This window comes from Aythya ferina (assembly GCF_964211825.1).
Source record: "Aythya ferina genome assembly, chromosome: 10".
Taxonomy (NCBI): Eukaryota; Metazoa; Chordata; class Aves; order Anseriformes; family Anatidae; genus Aythya; species Aythya ferina.
The window spans coordinates 16110947-16130598 of NC_140306.1; the positions used below are offsets into that span (position 1 = coordinate 16110947).

At 36.9% G+C, this 19652-nt stretch overlaps 1 protein-coding gene across 3 annotated transcripts in view; it reads left to right on the plus strand.

Annotated features, from left to right (window-relative positions):
• The window catches only part of IARS1 (isoleucyl-tRNA synthetase 1), a 101887-nt gene that overhangs the window by 54517 nt on the left and 27718 nt on the right, over positions 1-19652 (plus strand). For all 3 annotated transcript variants that reach the window (XM_084531474.1, XM_084531472.1, XM_084531473.1), the window contains exons 18-26: positions 2352-2438; positions 3008-3091; positions 7141-7288; positions 10204-10324; positions 14772-14863; positions 15275-15352; positions 15801-15922; positions 18922-19024; positions 19225-19308. In XM_084531474.1, coding sequence (XP_084387600.1) covers positions 2352-2438; positions 3008-3091; positions 7141-7288; positions 10204-10324; positions 14772-14863; positions 15275-15352; positions 15801-15922; positions 18922-19024; positions 19225-19308 — 919 coding nt within the window. The remainder of the gene's footprint in view (positions 1-2351; positions 2439-3007; positions 3092-7140; positions 7289-10203; positions 10325-14771; positions 14864-15274; positions 15353-15800; positions 15923-18921; positions 19025-19224; positions 19309-19652) is intronic.

Sequence of the window (19652 nt, forward strand, 5' to 3'; positions counted from 1 at the left end):
GTTCAAACAGATGATAATGCCATTTGGGACTGTGCAATTATGTTTATGAAGCACATAACCCACTGTGCCTCAGTTTGAGCCCTCACACTTGGCTTGTGTACTGTGGGCAATGTGCAGATGAAGACATCCATATTATAATCTGGAGTAGATAGCTTTTTGGATTTGACATAAGAATAAGAATTACTATAAATCCTCATCATACCTAAGCCCATCTCATCTCGTTCTTTGGAATATCAAAATATGTGAACACATATGTTGATGCTCATATCTTCCATACAGTGTTTGTATATGCTAATAAGCCAGTGCTTTGATAATAGCAAGCATTTTGGTGATTTGCAGAAGAGCACTTCTCTTTTGTGAAAGAAAAAGATAAATTCTTATTTGAAACCTTCTATATGAAGGGATAAAATTGAGAACGAAGATTGGGTTGTGTCAGATCAGAGACGGCAAGTGAGAATGGTGAAGTGAGAACTGACACACAGTGAAGAGCGCGGGTGATGGGAGGTCTGGTGGCTTCTGTTTGGTGCAACAGAGAAGGTAACATGAATAGAGACAAGGGTAACATGAATGTGACCAAGGTGATGAGCTAAGAGTGATATTTTTCATAACTGTGTGGATATGAGAAGGAGCTAAATTATATTTAAGGCCAGAGGAAAAAATCTGAGAGTAGTTAGTTAACAAGGCTCTGGTCTTGACCAACTGAGAGGAAAAGCTCTCTGATTTATTTATTTTTTGTAGGTGGATACCACAAGATTTGTAGTTATAGTGAGAATGTGATGGCCTACAGGGAATTCACAACTGGAGGTTATTGGCGTGCTTTACAGCATTATGAATTTAACCGTGGTGTTCAAGAAAGGAGAAAACAGAGGGAATGCTTTCTCCTTTCTGTGGGGAGACAAGAAAGGGAAAGGAAAAGCAAAGAAGTGAACCTCTATCTTTGTGCTGTTTGTTTTTTATAATATTGTTTTGGCTGATGGCTGTATATCTGCAAGGACATAAGCAGCCTGAGATATGAATGAAGCAGCAGAGAGGTCTAGGGAGCTGTCAGAATCAAGTGTGTCTGTGACAAAGTTATTTCAAACATAAGATGTGTGAAGAGACACTCCTTAAAATATTCATAACGAGGTGAGTTTTCTGAAGGATAATCTGCGAAGATTACGTGCCACTCTTCTCATTTTGTGTGGCTCACAGGACACTCTTGGAATTGTTGACTAGGTTACCTCATTGCTGGGGGTCATCTGGTTTGACAATGTGAATAACATAAAATTTGTCAGAAGTTCTCGGTGATATGCTCTCTCAGCACCAACAGCACATCTGTCTAAATTTCATAATGCAAACAATTGAATTCTCTTCTAGTTGGTTCAATGCTATTCTTTTTAGTTGAAAACACACCTGTTGTAACTATATGCAAATTTATGACTTATCAGAAACTGATGGGAATTTGCCAGTAAGGTATTTTTAGATACTAAAGTATTGCAATGGTAGTAATGACCTGTCAGTCATACAGGCTTGGGGTATCGGTCATCTGAAGAAGCGCTCAGGTATTTATGTTTAAGGTTTTATTAAAGAAGGCTAGAAATGAAGGACGAGGGTGCTTCCAAGTGCATGTGTTTGTGTGCAGGTAAAGAGTGTTTCTTAAAATTCATGGAATTACAGTGCAGTTTAACAAAGAGAATTTCTATCTTGCCATGTGAATTTAGATTTTTATTTTTTTTTGTGAGTTAAAAGCCCCTCTGAGGCATAAGCACCAGGGATGTCATGCAGGCCACTGAATATCTGCAGTACCGCACACAGCGGCCTGTACAGAGTTGGGGACCCACAATTGTCAGCAGTGCATTCCTAGTTATATGTAGCTTTTGATGAAAACTCCTTTGGAAAATGCAGGCAAACCTTCTTTCCACTAAATCTTGTTGCAAATACATAGTTGGGAGGTATAGCAGTCTGTGCCTTGTTCTGAATCAATTAGCTTTCATGTAATCGTGTGCTGTTTTAAGGTTGCTAAGCAGTTGTCAGTGCAATAGTCATTTTTAACTGAGAAAGCTGTGGCCCATCCTCCAGTTATTTTCATGAAATGCTACCATTATTTTCACAGCCCTGCTATTGGTTAGTATTACAATTTTTCTGTCCTCTTAGACTGGTAGATCACACCTGAACAAACAGTATGATATGCCACAGAGGAAAAGAGTCTACTTAAAATAAGATCCTCTTCTGAGTCTTTGTCGTATGAATGTTTCACATACTTGAAGTTTGCTAGAATAAAACAGTGTAATTAGAATTTTAGTAGTAATGAAGTGTGTGCAGATTTCAGCTTAGCAGCATTAGAAGGTCACATTTACATTGTGTCGTTCCAGGTTCTACACTTTGCTGGTGCTGTCCACTGCTCTTTTTGGAAGGCCTCCTTTCAAGAATGTAATTGTAAATGGCCTAGTTCTTGCCAGGTTGGTGTGTATCAGTAATTTCTTGAACCAATTTTTATTTAAAGAATATTTCACTAAAGTCCCTGTGAAGTTAATTCAGAAATTAAATCATGAATGGACTTCATGAGGTTTATACACCCCAGCTGTGTTGCACTTGCTTCTTGCCAGCAGGATTAGTCCTTCTTAGAGAGAGCAAATGGGTAACAAGTCAGAATTGGAAATACTATGCATGATTTGTGCAGGGTAAAGGAAATCACAAATGTAGATGTAATTTTAAATAATTATATTTCATGCCCTGTACTTAACATGCAAGTTTGCTAGTGGGTGGGAGGGATTGATTCAAACCAAGTGTTTCACCCAGTTTCTCTAGGGAAGATGGATTTACTGCTTGCATTTGTAACTTGTGAGCCTCTTGCTTGCTTGTTTTTTCAGATGCTGTCATTGGTTCAGCAGTCAGACTGAAATGATATGCTAGTTTATTATTGTCTTTACTACCGTGAATGTAATAGGGCAGAATAAATTAAGCTGGATTTTTGCCCATTTATTACAAGAATTTTGGGAATTTACTCCTGCATTCTGATATTTTCTAGTGATGGCCAAAAAATGAGCAAAAGGAAGAAGAATTATCCTGATCCAATGGCTATTGTAAATAGTTATGGAGCTGATGCACTAAGGTAGGTTTTCTTAAAAATTCTTGTAGAATCTGATGTTAGTTGTCTGTTCATAGTAGACATGTACCAGGAGGGCTGCATATGGGTTTTTGACAATTATCAGTAGCAATAAAGTTAATTTTGGAAAACTCCAGACCTGTATGGCTGCCAGTAGCTGAGTGGATGACCCAAAGAACTGGCAGTAGTTAAAGTGCCTGGACACTAATACTATTGGCTTATCTCCCTCAAGGCTGGTAGAGACCAAAGTTGATGAGCTGAATGGAGGCCTCTTGTCTGAAAATGTCTCTGGATTGTATAAGATTCCACTCAGGCTGGCACGTCTGCAATTTCTGCTAATCGTTGAGTTGATCCAGTGAAAAATGAATAAAATCTTTGAATCAGTACTGTCAGTTTTTTGCTAAATAGTTAGGGAACAATTACTGTATAATACACATAAATTTGTTTGCTGCTTATATTATTAATTTTCTAAAGAGAGAGTTCCTTTTTTAATGATAAAAGTACACAGTATATACTTGCAGTAGTGAAACAAGAAAAACAGAACTGGAACAACCTACTGTGTGTATATATATAAACTGTCCAGGTCAGTGATTAAACACACAGTTCAAGTGTTTCATTAAAATTATACAAACATATAAACATAATTATGCAGTCACCTGGTACTTGGCTGGATGCACCAGCTAGAACATAAAGTGGTACCTTGAGTTAAAGGCATAATAAAGACATGTTAATAACTGAGTACACTACTTATACATTTCTCAAGAGCTGTGTAATTCTTTCTGTATATAAGAAAACCTTACACTGCTGCACATGCTTCATTATATTCTACAACCATATGTGGTAATGATTGGTCTGAAAAAAAGCTTAGTGTGCTGGGATTTTTTCTTTGAGAAAGATAGTTACTGCTGTAATCCAGATGATTTAAAAAAAAAAAAAAAGCAGGTATGAATTTCTTTATTTTTCTCAAGCTTTAGCAATTTAAAGACCAAGTAAATTATCTTTGTATATATGCTTACAGTGGAGGGCTGGATGGATTTCTTAAATTTTATCAAAATTGTTCTTTGTAAAAAGTCAAGCTATATTTAGCAGAATGTCAGTGAATCTGTAGCTGAAACAATGAGTGAAAAGGCTTGGAGTTGTTCTTGCCAGAGATTTTAAATCATGAGTGATGTTTCAGTTGAAAAAAAATTTGCTTTTTAAAAAATCTTAAACTCCAGAAGTTACACTTCCATTATTCATGTTTTTTGATTTCTAAAAAGCTAATTCATTTTTCTGCCTGTATACTCTTTCTTTAATGTCACATTTATTTATACATACACCCACACAGAGAGTAAAAAGCATTACAGACTGGGCTCATTTATGGAAGGAGCTCCGTGATTCAGTTGTCTGTGCCTATTCACTGAAGTGCTTGATGTGTTCTGTTTATAGAAAAAGCTACAATTGAGTTTTTTCCTTGGCACTGCTTCCCTGCAGAGTTACTTTAGCTTTTGCAGAAGATGTGTGTGTGTATGTATTATATACATGTCTGTATATACCCATGTGTATGTATATATATACATATAAAGAATACATGTATGCTTTAGGTACAGCGTTGAAGTATTCTCAGCAGTAACGTGATAAAGAAATTAGCAGAAAATATTCATGTAAGCTGTTTAAATGAGTATGGAATTGAATGGTAAGGGCAAACAAGAAATAGGTTGATTGCACAGTAAATTTAACAACCCAATTTCAGATTTCCTGAAGCTTGAATCCTGTGTGAAATCTGTAAGAATTGCCAAAACCAGTTATTTTGGTATTCGTGAGAGCTGTGACTCAGATTGGATAGGTGTTAAAGTTGAATTATGTCAGGAAAGAAAAAAGTTGCTTGTCATACTGCTTATAGGCCCTTTGCTTTCTTGTATTCCAAGATAAGCATTGCTTTTACGTTACTCTGCCCTTTCTGTCTGTTCTTAAAATGCAGAACAGGTAACATAATGCAACAGACTACTGCTTTAGAGAGATGAAAAGGAAGTTACTCTATTATTTCTCATACATTATTACAACAGCCTGATAAATCTGGCATGATCTGAGGAAGGTTTTCTTTTCTGGCCAGTGGATGTAACTAAACTTTCTGGTCACTGGTCACTTCCTGGCCACTAGGTGTAACTGAGTTGTTAGAAATCCTCCTTCATCAGGTGTTTCATTTCTCTTTCCATATGATAATTGGCATATCCTTATATTGGAATAATTTATTCTTTAAACATTCATGTGCTGTAAGGCAGTGTAGGTCTGCTGTATTAAAACAAACAAAAAACTAAAACCAGGTGTGACCTTGGAGAGCTCCATTTTCTTTAGTTTCTTGTTGTAAAAGCTATCCTAGGACTTGTGACAGTCAGATTCAGCAGAGAGTGCTGCTGAGGTGGTTGCAAAGGTGCAATTTAATGGATGCTTTGTAGTTTTGATTAATTTGCATCGTAGCCTCTTGAGGAAGAAAACAGTGGAGGTAATTTGTGGTGGTCATTATTTTAGGTAAGTCCCTAACTGCTAAAAGACCTGGGCTATGGACAGCCTTGTGCCAGACTAACTCTCGTATTTGACTTAAGTTATTTTTTACTTCTGAAATAAACAAGTAGAGTGCACATATGCAAATAATTGTGATAGGTGGTTTGATTTAAACAGATATATTTGTAAATTCTGGTTTCATTTAAGTGCTTACTAGTTCATTGTCATGCCTAATTATTCTGTGTTTTTGTAAATCCGTAATCTGAATTCAGCTATCATGTTTAAAAATGCTTGGTTTTGTTTTTTTCTCATTTGTGTTTTTTTTTAATACAGTTCTGTAAAAGCCAGTTTCTGTGCTGCTGATATTCCTGCATTACCATCTTTATTTTTATGCAGGAAACCCTCTCCTAAAGAATTTATGATCTGCTATTCTTGAGTTTGCTGTGTCAGACCACATTAAGATTTTAAAACCTCCTAAAGGAAGTGTTTGTAAAGATATATTAGATTAGAATCATGTTTTTTAAAGTTGCTAAAGCATGAGGAAATGAGTTAATAAATTGATTTTTATTGGGAAATGCCAAAGTCTCCAAGAATTGTTTCATTTGTTTTTCATACTTGGAAAGTTAAATGAAGCATATTTAAATTAAGTTCTTATGGAAGTTTTGTGTTACCTGAGAAAGACCTGGCTTCCTTTTGAGGTAACGAGATAGATAACAATTTGTAAATGCAGAATTTGTGTAGGGAATAAAATGCATATGGATAATTTCTTTTGCAAAATGATCAAGGAAGCCAGGGGAATGTCTTGTCTCTGATGTGAGGAGCTGTTAGCTTAACCAAGACTGTCTTGAGAAGGGTCTTACTGGACAGGGTGGTTTTCAGGTGTAGATGAACATCCTTGGCTGCAGATGGCCATGGTTCTGGAAGGAGCTGCTTCTTATAGTGTGATCTGAATCCTCGGCTTCGCTCTTTCCAAGCTACTTCTAGAGCTGAGGCATATTTGTATTTGTAGGAGGTATGTCCTTTCTCCTGTTCTTGGGCTGACTTTCTGACAACATCAATTTCAGCTTTTCTTTTTTTTTTTTTTTTTTACTGATTTCCCTTTTTTGCCTTGTTCAAGCCCTTGTGATGAGCCTGAACCTTTTTCTAATCGGTGGGAATAAGTAGATTGAGTAGAAAGTGCAGTGTCACTGTTAAGAAGTTAAAAATATATGGGTGCCATTATAAAGATGAACATTAATTCTGTGAATTCAGTGCTAGTTTTTATATTGTGATAGCATCTGAGTACCTGTTGTGACTTCAATTAACTTTTAGATTAAAAAAGAAAATTTAAATTCTGAATCAAATTCAGTATGTGGTGTGATAGAAGTAATCCCATGACACTAGGAAGTGAATTATCATATGCTCAATATGTAACATGCTTACAATGCTGTCCTTTTTAGGGTTCTTAGTGTGAGACTGTTCCTTCGGGTATTTTTCCATTGCTATGCAGGTCTTAGAATTCACTGTGTGCTTAAGTGCATTTCTATTACTATATTCAGTTTTAAGCTTTTAAGTATTGTGTTCTTATTTTTCAGGTTATACCTTATCAATTCTCCTGTGGTAAGGGCAGAAAATTTGCGATTTAAGGAGGAAGGAGTAAGGGATATACTGAAGGATGTCTTCCTGCCCTGGTACAACGCATACCGTTTTCTTGTTCAGAATGTTCAGATCCTGGAACATAAGGTACAGATCTCTTGAGTCTGGAAATGCCAAGGGGAAAAATTTTTGTGCTTTGTCCACCATTACTGAGAATTAGTATCAGAGAGAGATTTAGGTTGGCAGGGACCTCGGGAGGTCACCTGATCTTGACCTTGTTCAAAGTAAGGCTGACTTCAAAGGTGGGTCAGGTTGCTGTAAATTTCTGTATTTGCTGTTGGTATCCTATTTTATTAAGCTAATCACTTGTGCATCTTTCTCTTCTTGACCAAGCTTATTACATAGAAAGCAGGACTGAAATGTAGGGTACCATCAAGGCATAAAAGCTAACATTTCTCAGAGGAGAAACTCATGCTCTTTTTTAGGTAAATACTCTATTTTAGGTAAATGTGATGCTGTTGCATTTACACTCCTGAAATTGGAGAATAAGATAGGGGCTTTCCAGTTCATGGGTTTCTAAGTAAATAGCTCTGCTAGTCATGTTTCTGGGAACGCCAGTAAAAAGCGAAGTACCACAAGTGCTTGAGGGAATTCTTCTGAAAAGTCCGTATCAAGCCTTGATGGTTTTCTAGGGACTGTCTTATCAGGGTTTCTTCTAGTAGCTTGAAGGAACTAAGTGTCACTAATGCTGCTTTAAGTGCTGATGCATTTTCTTTGCTGTTATCCCAAATTGTGTAGTCAGGTATGGCTACATGTGAGGAAGGAGTGCTGCAAGTTTCTCTGTGCTGAGAACATTACCCTAATAACACACAGATTTAAAACAGAACTGCAAACAAATACTGATTTAGTTCAAGAAATTGTCACAGCAGCCACTGCTGAAAATGCATCTCTTCATGTACTGTAACTTAAATATTTTTATGCAGATTCATAATTAAACTTGTGAATACTTGATGTGGAATGCATTAGCCACAGCAGTAAGATTGTCTTGTGTAACGTGACAGTTAATTATTTTTAAAAATTAAATTTAAATGTTACTTAGAAAAAAATGAAGAAATGGAAAGAAAGGTAAATCATTTGCAATAATGCTTTAGACTTGCAGATTACATTTGAAGTGTGCCAAAAAAAAAAAAAAAAAAGCTATATGAGTGACACAAATTTCTACACTTGCAGAATGAAAGCAAGATTAAAGTTTCCTGCAGCAATACGTCATTTGAATTGAAGATTTTGCATGTATGCTGTATAGGTTCTGTTGAAACTAATTATAATCTTTCAGCGAAGATTAATAATGGAAAGCTACCTACCACTTGCCAGTGCAGACTTCTATGGGAGTGGAAACTAAGCAAAAAAAAAGTTCAAACCTTGTATTACACATGAAATTACAGTAGAAGTTTAATCACTTCGGAGAACTGCCATTTGAAGCAATAAAGGCAGCTGACTTCAGTAAATAATACAGTAAATAGCTGACTTAAATGGTTTTATCTTTTTAACAGCCCCTTTTGGGAAGAAAGTCTAGTAACTTCAGAGCCTAATACTTAATGAATCTCTTCTCAGGATCCCTAGACATCATTCCTCAGACAAACGTGTGTTGCCCAAAAATATATTTCAGTTTTTCTCTTTAACCTGTGAGTTATCTTGTGTGCTTTGCAGCTTTTTGCTGCGATCCTGTTAAATCTTGCAAGATCAGCCAAATGGAGGGTGGAAGACCCCAGTGGAAAATCCAGGTGCTTAAGCAGATAGTTTTGGTGATTCAGGAGATGTATTTTTCCTTTATAAATATTAAAACCGTCACTGTGTACCATATTAGGCAAAACAGTGGGCTATTGGAGGTGCTACTGCTTAAATTAGCTTTCATGCTCAGGCTTTAAAAACTTTTTCATTATGTTCTGCCTACTGCAAGAGAAATTATAATTTCAGTCTTATAATTTGATGCTTACTGCAGTTACCGAGTAATTATAGTTGGTTTGATGCCTGCTGACCTCACACTGATTGCTGCACTTTTGGGTGTGCAGATGCCTTTTTTTTTTTTTTTTAATCCTAAAAAATGTAAGCATCCATTTACACAGTATGAAGGATAGCTATTGGGTCAAATAATCTAAACAGATCTTTTCATCTGGATTTCAAGGGAGGGCAAAGTCCAGAAACTTGAAAAAAACAGATATTAAATACTGATGGTAAATCTAAATAAAATAATAAAAATAAATATATATATGTGTGTGTGTGTGTGTAATATATATATATTAAAAAAAAAAATAAAAATCCTCCCCCACCCCATTTTCTGCTAGTTTTAAGAACATCCATGTGCAGACGAGTCAGACTGTTGGCACAGCACAGACGATTGTGCTTTCTTGTGATATTGCTTACAATGCCCTGCAGAATCAGTCAAGTGTTATGAAATTTCTCAGATGGGTGCAAACATCACTATTCTGTCTAGCATCAGAACATGCTATTTACATTTAGATGCCTAAAAGTCTTCCTGGTTTTTGTTTGTTTTTCAGTGGGGGCTTTTGCTCTCGTATTTGTTTAACCTGCTGAAATTGCCACATGATTTTAAAACTCTATGCTTGAAATGCCATTTCCCTGAATACAACTTACCTTCTTAGTCGTTACGTTTCTTGTAAATGCTTTGGATCCTCCTGGATGAAAGAGTTCTGTAAATTCAAGACTCCAACCCTGTATCTGGAAGCTATGATTTACAGGGCAAGTGGGGAAGGGACTACTGCATACCAGTGTGTGCAGTACTGCTTTCTGGCCCTTTATGAACATAACAGGCCTCCTTTGCAGTTGAAAGTGTTGTGATGAAATCAGGAGCAGTGGAAGCTGGGTTTTCCTTTGGCCATTTCTCTTGCATCTGTTTCTGGAATTTGTGTTCCCTCTTAGGAAACCGGCGGAACACAGAGTGAAAGTGACAAAATACTTCTGTCTGAAAGGTGGCTCGATATAGAGATTAGAATATATACCCTTATGACTTGAAAATGTGTTTTGTGTTTTTATGTTGATGATAGGAGGAGGGAAGAGAATTCCTTTACAATGAGAACACAGTTAAGGAGAGCAATAACATCATGGATAAATGGATTCTTTCTTTCACCCAATCACTCATACAGTTCTTCAAAGCTGAAATGGCAGGTATGCACATGTTGGGGGGGGTGTACGTATGTTCAATTTTTGATTCAAGAACTAACCATTTGATCCATAGACTTCCACAGTTCACTTGAGACTTACAGTTCAGATAAAAGGAAGGAAATCTTTAACCAGTTACAGTAATGCATAGAATAGTGTCTTTATAGGTACGAATGCAGATTTTGCTGTAGTTGCTTGTGAGATGTTGAAAAGTGATGACGCTTTTTTACCATAGCTAATCCTATCAGTTTGGTGATGTGGCTTCCTGCCGTACCATCTTCTGCAGTGCTTGGAGTAATGAATAATACTGTTACAGTAGCTGAAAGATGACAGTGAAAAGGATTCCAAACAGAATTTAGGGAAGCTATAAATAAATAAATTTTAAATACAATGGGCAGTGATCAAACCAGCTAAATACAAAATTTTGGACTGCTACAGGGGGATGGGGACAAGCTTTTCCTTACTTTATTCCATGGAGAGGGTTTCTTTGTAATCATACTGGGAATACGCACAAAAGGACAGAATACTGCCAATTTACTATGTAGCTTTATAAAGAAGCTGTTACTGTTTTTCTCCACGTATATGTTGTCTTTTTCATCATCCTGTACCTCGTAATCATTTCATATTATATTAAGACAACGTAAATTGCAATGAGAAGATGTAGAAGCCCTTGAACTAGTTAGCATGATCCAGCAAGCCTACAAACCTGCAGATGAAGTCATGATGGGGATCTGAAGAGATTTTAGTGCCTTTAAGGGCACCAGTCACCTCAATACTGGAAAGAAGATGGCTTTTGCTATTGTAGTCTCTGCTTATGAATCAACAAACAGCCCCCCCATGCCAGTGATCGTAAGTTGCCATTGGAAGAAGTTTTAGAAACCTTCCAACAGGTGTGCTTTGGCTTGGGGAAAAGAGGTATTACTGGAATAACAGATAATGCCAAGCTGGAGTTCACAGGGATATAGGACAGTCCTTTTCTGCATCACTCATCTCTTGTGCTTCCCCCCGCCCCCCCCCCCGCTCTCAGACTGTTATGTTCATTCTCAGCAGGACAAGTAAGATGTGTTTATTTTGCTACAGTAGGTAAAGCATGTTACTTCGGTAATGAAGTTCAGGCGAGGTTATCTGAAACATCTCATTAAAGGAAGAAAGGAATCCTCAAGCTACTGAAGACAGAGTTATGATAAAAGCACTCTGTTGTCAAAAACGTGTCTTTTTCCCAGGAGTTTTGTCCTTGATGTTTGATGGTATTTGTTGAATTTCATCTATTACTAGAGAAATATACAGGGTCTATCAGAGTTTACATGCTCTGTGTTAAGAGGAAAATATTTTGAGGGACTAAATGATCTTCAGAGGTCCCCTTCCAACCTCAACCATTTTGTGATTCTGTGAAAGTGGAAAATTGATTTGTAAATGTGTACATGGGATCTTGGATTAGTATGGAGTTTGAACAGAAATAGTGTTTGTTGGAAGATGGTAGTGGGGCAGAACTTCAATTGTGCTGTGGGTTTCTAAGAGGAAGAGGAAGCTAATGAAAAGGGATGTGTCAGCTGCTATCTTTACAAAGCAAGAAGATCATTCAGAGAAACTTCCTGTTGGAAAATGTAAAGAATTCCAAGATTGTGATATTGATATTAAATGCTATTGACTTTTGTGTTAGAAGAAGATATTATGATGCATTCATCAATGACATGATGACATCAATGACAATGACATGATTGATATATCCCATTTGGAAATGAGTAATAAACATGGTTTTTCAATTTATTTTTTTGCATAAACTCTGAATTCAGTCAGATGGATATTAATGATGTGCAGTAAATGAGTGTACTGTGACATGGTGCTCTGTTGTACTAATATTTAAAATAAATCACATTTTGATTTTTTTTTTTTTTAAGATTTGCTACTTCAAATGACTTGAATCAGGAAAAATGTTGTTTTCAGAAAGAGGCAAGGAAAGGTCATAATTGTGGCTGATAATCTCAAACCCTGAGTAAAGGCGATAAATACACTACATAAGCTTCATTTATGAAGCTGATTCCAAAAATAATTAACATATGAGTGCATAAGCTGTTGTAGACATGACACGATGGCAGCAGAAGTCAATGGTGGCATTTGCTAGCTAATGCTGTGCAGCTCTGTAACCTCCGAGATGTGTGTAGTAACTTGAATGCCACATCTAAAATGCAGCAGAAGCAGTGGTGCTGAGGTGCTCTTCGGGTGCTATAGTTCAGGGAAGTGGCCCAGGTTGTGCCATAACGTGCTGTTTGTGCACCTCTCTGTATGACCATGTATATGAGCATGCATGCTTGAGCCTCTAAATGGCAGGGAGACATCATGGGGGGGGAAAACTTTGCAATTAAGCTTGGCTTCTGCTACTCATTAAAGTGTAATTTATAGCGGAGCTATATTTTACACCACTCTCATGCCCCTACAAAGATGTTTCCATGAAGTGGAACTTAATTAATTCTGCCCCGATTTCTACTAGTAGCCTGAACATCAGCGTACCTCAGCACCCTCCAGCTTCGGTGTAGTGTAGAGACCCTAGAAAGACTTCAGGAAGGTGTATATAATAAAACCTCCATAGCTGTGGTTCGAGGAGAGCTTAAAAACTCCCCTAACATATGCATTTAAGGACAGTGAGCCAGCTGACATGATGCTGCTTTCTGGCACCTGCTAGTTGTGAAAAGTTGTTAAAACTGAGCTGTGTTTAGGCCACACACCTCAACACGTGCCTGTATGTGAGGAGCTTTTTGGCCATTGCTTGTCACCCCTTCTAATCGGTGCTCAAAATGGAGGTGTGGAAACACCTCTCTGGGATTGCTGGAAGTCAGTGTGCACCAGTCAACTCCTCAGCAGCAGACAGGGTAGCTGGCTAGCATCAGGGTGATGAGAACTAGCTTAGCCAAATGAAATACATGCTATTGAGTAGTTGTGCTGTCTATTTTCTCCCCTGAACCCCAGCTTTATTATGGAAACCTCGGTGGTTTGGATGCTTGAGCTTTTAAGTAGGGCAAATGGTAACATACATGTAATGGAAAGATGATATGGAAAGTAATAGAGCAAGCAGCCCTTCGTGTTTTTTGGGGGCAAAAATCTGTATTTCTGAACATTAAGCCTTATCATACTTCTTGCACTATTTAATCGTTTCCTGTGTCGGGCGCTTCTTGCACAGAACAGCAAGAAGCTCCTGGTGATCGAAATGGAAAGGAACGTGTGCGTGCCTGCATGTGCTTCCCTGCACCTGCGTGCATCCTTCCTGAAAAAGTGACATTTCACAACTTGGTTCATAGGATTACAGTTATAAAGAGGGGAGAAATGCATGCTTCCAAGCTAACATGAACGTTGTGTTAAATGTATACTATTCCTTAATGTTTTTTTAGTGTGTGTGTGCTTTATTTTGTTTATGAACCAGTCTTCTAACTAGATGATTCATAGCTGTTCAAGAACTGGGTATTTCTCAGGAACACAAATTCCCACAGAAATGTCTCCCCCCCCCCCCCCCCCATGGCATGAATCTTCTGAGGGTTTCCTTTTTAGGTTTAAATACAAGTACTCTGCCTTTAAAGCCATTTCTATTTTAGAAAATGCAATGAAAAGCATAATGAAGCTTGTAAAGTAAAGATAAATTTTATTCAGCAGTTGCTTGATTAATGGAACATTCAAAATTGACATGAAAAAGTTCCTTAATTAAAAAAAAAAAAAAAAAAAAAGCTGTACATGAGTTTTACTTTAGGAAGCTAAGTCATAGTTAAGCTTTCAGTTGTTCACGATATTTTTTGAAAATTTTTCCTGTTGCATCATGATGTTCATGATGACCTTGTTTTTTGTTCTGGCAGTTCTCCATGCTTTTAAGCTATGCTGAACTTGGAAAATACAACTTCATACCTCGTCAGGCTTGCTGTTACTGTGCTTTCTGTCTGCTGAAAAAAAGCAAATAATTCAGGGAAAATTAATTAAAATGGGTGTCTCATTTTAAATCTGACAAAAAAAAATATCTTGGCAATAATTTATAATAAAATTCTATTGTATGATTCTGCAATAATTTCCGGTGAACTTCTTGTAACTTGGCTGTATTTATAGCATGTACAAATACAGGATTTGCCAAATCCTTCATGATTAATAGTCTTTTATCCACTGTCCTCTTTACAAGTCAGATAAAAACATAAGGCTTCTGTCATGCATGTTTGTGTAGGATGAGAAGAGTAATTTGGCGGTAGATGTTTGTCTTGTAGCATGAAACTTGATGACGTGTATTTCCTTAATGTGGTTTTAACATTTAACATAACAGTATGTCTAATCAACTTTTTAACCTTGCTAAAATTCTAACCTTTTTAACCTTCTGCTAAAATTTTATGCTCAACACCAGAGCTGCTACTGATGATATGTTTCTTTAAGATAGAAGATAGATGTAGAGGGTAAATGTTACTTACAGTAAATGTTTTCTTTCTAGCTTACAGGCTGTATACCGTAGTCCCTCGATTAGTGAAGTTTGTGGATATTCTGACCAACTGGTATGTTAGAATGAATCGCAGAAGACTAAAGGTATGTATCTACCTCTGTGGTCTTGTAACATAAATTAAATCCAAGTCTGCATTAACTTAATACATAGCAGCTTCATGGTATTAAGCAGCAATCTATCTGCTGTCTTCCGAATATGATCAAGTTTGTACCTGAAAGTGGAAGATGAGAAATTAAAATGTTTTTTTTTCCTTCTTGATTTATGAGGAAAGCCAATTAACCAACAGAATGCACTGTAACTCAGTTTCACTTGCTGGATGAGATTTTGAGCAAAATGAATGCAGTTTGGAAAACCCATTTATTGCATTAACGTAGGAAATCTTGAGAATTTACAGAAACTCATTTAGGATTTACTGAAATCAGTTCAGTGATGCTAAAATGGTACTGGTTTGTTTCTCCTTCATTGTTTCTAATCTTGGTTAATGCTTTGAATAGGGTGAGAATGGGACCGAAGACTGCATTAGGGCCCTGGAAACCTTGTTCAGTGTTTTGTACTCCATGTGCAGACTTATGGTAAGGGAATTACATAACTAACTGACTTTTATTAACATAGTTTATCTAAAAGCATGCATCTTGGTTTCTAAGTTGACTGTAGAAACTGGGGGTACAGAGACTGAACATAGTTGGAGAAAAAGTATATTTCTACTGACTTAAGCAGCACAGTTCATTTTCCACCTCCCCCTTTTGTTTGTTTTTCTGCAAATATCACCTGGCTTAAAGAGACATTCAGATTTCCCTTCTGATACCCAAACGTGAAGCTCAGAAAGCAGGTCAATAAGTAGTACCAGTTTCATCATTTAGTTCAGGCAGCATTTTGATTAACTTCATAGTTCTGCATTGAAGACACTGTGTAAGCATCACGTTTTTGCTGAACCGTCCTTATTCCATTCATAAGTATTACTGATTCATAGTGTACAAACAATAAAGAAAAGACGGTGAAAGAATGAATGCAACATTACAGGCACCATATACTCCATTCATCACTGAACTGATGTACCAGAACCTGAAGACACTTATTGATCCAGCCTCAGTACAGGAAAAGAATACTGAAAGCATCCACTACCTCATGCTTCCCCAAGTGAGGTAAGAGACAGCTGTTCTGTGGCAAAATGGTGGGTGTTTCTGTTTGTTTTTTGTTTGTTTTTAATTTGCTTGTCACAGAGAAATGCTCCTTCTGTTATGTGTGTTGTAAACTGCTTTGAGTAACAGGAAAAGGAGCTGCTTTAATAATATGAATGACACAAAGTAACCAAGAAGAGTTTTTAGGATGTTGGTTAACACATTTTTTTTTCTCTAAGTGCAAAATGTTCAAGTTTAATTAAACTGATTGCTAGCTTCTTCACTGTAGGAGGACATTTCACTAGCAATACACTTTGCACTCGTCTGTCAAAGCTGGAAATTTTCCCTCCATGTTTAGGCAGCAGACTTCTAGGTTAAAGGATTGTAGTGATAGGAAGGAAAACAATTAGGAGGAAACACTGTGCTGGAAATGTGTATTCCTGCTTATGGCAGTTGAGGAATATCCTTTTCACTCTGCAAACCATACTGGCTAAAAGCTGTAATGTTTACCTATAAAGAGCCCCAGAGGGTTTCAAAACCTCCTTGCAGGCCCTACAGTCATAAGAATGCAAGAATCCCCTCATCTCTTGGCAAATGTTGATGCCAAATCCCACGTGGATTAAAATTATTGTTTTGTGTGGACCACATATGGAGCCAGCAGAGTGAGTTCTTTTGGCTACAGATCAGGAATTTGGACCACTGTCCAGAGATTGCCACTTTCTTGTAAGAGGATACATAACACGAGAGGGCTTTTCAGATGTATCCTTTTTGTTTGAATGCAGATGGGTGAGGTGTTTTTGGAAGTGCTAGAAAAAGGTTTAGCTTGCTGATGGTTATATCAAATTAAGTCCTGGGTTATCAACTTGACCCAGCTAGAATTTGACAACTGAAGTTTGCTTGTTGTTGTTTTTTGTTTGTTTTTGTTTTGTTTTGTTTTCTTGGTCCTGCCAAGGGAGGCAGCAATATAATAATCAGTTACTTATTGTTGCCTTGGTGTTTTGTTCGTGGATTAAGTTAGTGCCTGCATTTCAGTCTGCTGTTAGTCACTGAATATGAGAGGAGCACACTTCTCTATTTCCTGTTGTATTGCGGCTCGGTTTAAAAACCCCTAAGGACAAAGGAGCTGACCTTGGTATTTTACATGCTAGTTGAAGAATTCAAACCTTGTGGTAATGTCGTTTCTTTCATGGATACTATATCCTTTGAGGAAGGGGGTTGTTCTTTCTGCTTGCTTTAGTAGTGAGCTGTTGCAAAAAGGAGTTTCAGATACAGCTAATGATGATGGTGCTGGTTTTCTGTTTTCTGGGAAAGTGCTGCAAAGAATAGGTAATCAAAGAATGTGAGACTTCAGAGTTACCACAAATGTTTTTATGTTCCTGGAGTATGGACTAATGGATTTTATTTGTAGGAGCTCAGTTCAGGCACGCACTTAGCATGGCTGTTTAAAAGTGGCTTAGTCACTACTTTTGTTCCTGTTAGTGCTGACTGACTTCATGCTGCATTGTGCAAACATGATGTATTTCAGTGGCTGCACAGTTTCCCTTTTTCTTGTATTTGTTTGGGTTTTTGTCTGCAAGAAGTTTGTCTAATTTACTGGAGCTCCTATGTATCAATTATTCTCTTTGTCAGATAAGAAGATGTTTTCAAAACTAAATTATTGTTGAGGTTTTAGAGTTTCACCTTGAGTTGCTAAGGATGTCATTGTGTTTTTTCTTGGAATACTTTTCTGATGACTGCATAAGGAAAATACTGTCAGCCAAAAAAGAGAGACATGAAAACTTTTTTGGTGCAGTCTTAGAAAATACTACTTTAATCTCTGACGATATGATGGCTGTGGACTTGGCCACTTTCACAGCTGAACTTGAATGAATACCTGAGGTATTGTTTGGTTGCTTGGTGTCTGAACAGATTGTTTGTATTAGATTTTGTGGATGTACATGCAATCCATGAAATCCATTCTTGTTTTATGGCTCCACAGTGTTGTTAGGTAACAGCAAGCAATGGTGAAATATTTCTACATTCTAATATTTGAACCTTTCTGGGTTCAAAAACATTACATCATGCAACTTATATATTTCCAAGATATTTTTTGAGGACCATCATGGCTACTAGCTTTTGGAAGAACAGAAGCTTTAAAATATGAAGTAATGTTTTAATTGAAGCCCTGGTGCAATAGTTGTGGACACATGTTCTTGCTTTACCAGGTTTTTTTTTTTTTTTTTTTTGGTTAGTTCTTACCAAATGCATGGTTTTAATCCCAATACTTTTACTACTTACATTATAGCTACCAACGTTGCTTTATTTAAAATTGTGTTTTGAGCCAGTACCTCTGATCTTGATATGACGTTAGTGCAGTTTTAAAAGAGCTGCTCAAGTTATGCAGCTTCTCAAGAAATCAAGAAAAACACGTTCTCAGAACTTTTGGATGTTAGTATGTTTGAAACAAGAAGTGAATGTCAGCTTACTGAAGGAAAAAAACACAGGAGGGGGGGAAGCTGCCTCAAAATGGAAGGGTGTTAAAATGATGAAGCCAGAAAAAATGATGAAGCCAGAAGAGATGACAGGACTGTCTAAAACATCAAGCTATAGTATGTAGAATTCCTGAAAAGATCATTGAGATCCAGCAAGTTGGTTTCATTATAGGTATTTCATTGTCATTGTAAGTATTCTATTTATAAAACCTTTTTGCATCATCTTGTGATATTAGGAATGTAAATTTTGCTTTTTACTGGATATTAATAAAACAGGTAGTATGACTCAATCCATCATCGCCATCTTGTGAGAGCTGCTAATAAAAGATTATTTTAAAATAGCTGTTTTTGTCTTACAGTAAGATTTTTCCGTCGTCTTCTCCACAAAGAGAGAAGAAAAACATGTTTGTTCATTTTTGAAATTGCCCCAAACAGGGCATAATTGAGTCTCTTCTAGGAAATTTCAGAGAAATGGGTCAAATGTTTTAAATCTTCTAAACCAATACAGAAATGATGAATCAATTTAATGTTTCCTATTTTTTTTTGACCTAGGGAGGATCTGATCGACAAAAAAATTGAAAGTGCAGTTTCTTGTTTGCAGTCTGTTATTGAGCTTGGACGAGTAATCAGAGACAGAAAAACCATTCCAGTAAAGGTTAGAAGTCTTACTAACTCTTATTAATACCTTGTGAATATGCACTGGCTTTGCAACTTCAGGATAAGCTGTGGAAAATGGCATAATAAAGTTTGGAATAGCAATTAGAAATCAGTAGTGAAACAGTTCAAATAACTACATAATTTTGGACATTCTTTATTTTTACTTGGAAAGACAAAAGTTTGTTTTCTTCTCCCTAGTATCCTCTGAAAGAAGTAGTTGTTATCCATCGGGATCCAGAGGCACTGGAAAACATCAGCTCTCTGGAGAAATACATTCTTGAGGTAAGAACGTGAGTGTGACACTTAAGTGGACTGTGTATGTTACTCAGTTACCTCAAAAAAAATAAAAATCCTAACCACCCCTGTTTTCTATGGTAATAACTCACTAGGTAAAATTCACTTAAAAGAGTTGTAATGAAAGGAAATATGATATGTGCAGAAATGAAGGTGAATGGGTGATCCTTAAGCAGGCAGTTGTAGTACTAAAAAATGCTTCCTCTCAGAATGACCACCACATAGTATTTCCAATGGCCTCTTTAAGGAAGTCCTGTTTTTCCTCCTTCAGTGAAGGGAAAAACATTTTCTGATTAAGAATAAGGTAAGATTCAACTACATGTTGTCAAAGA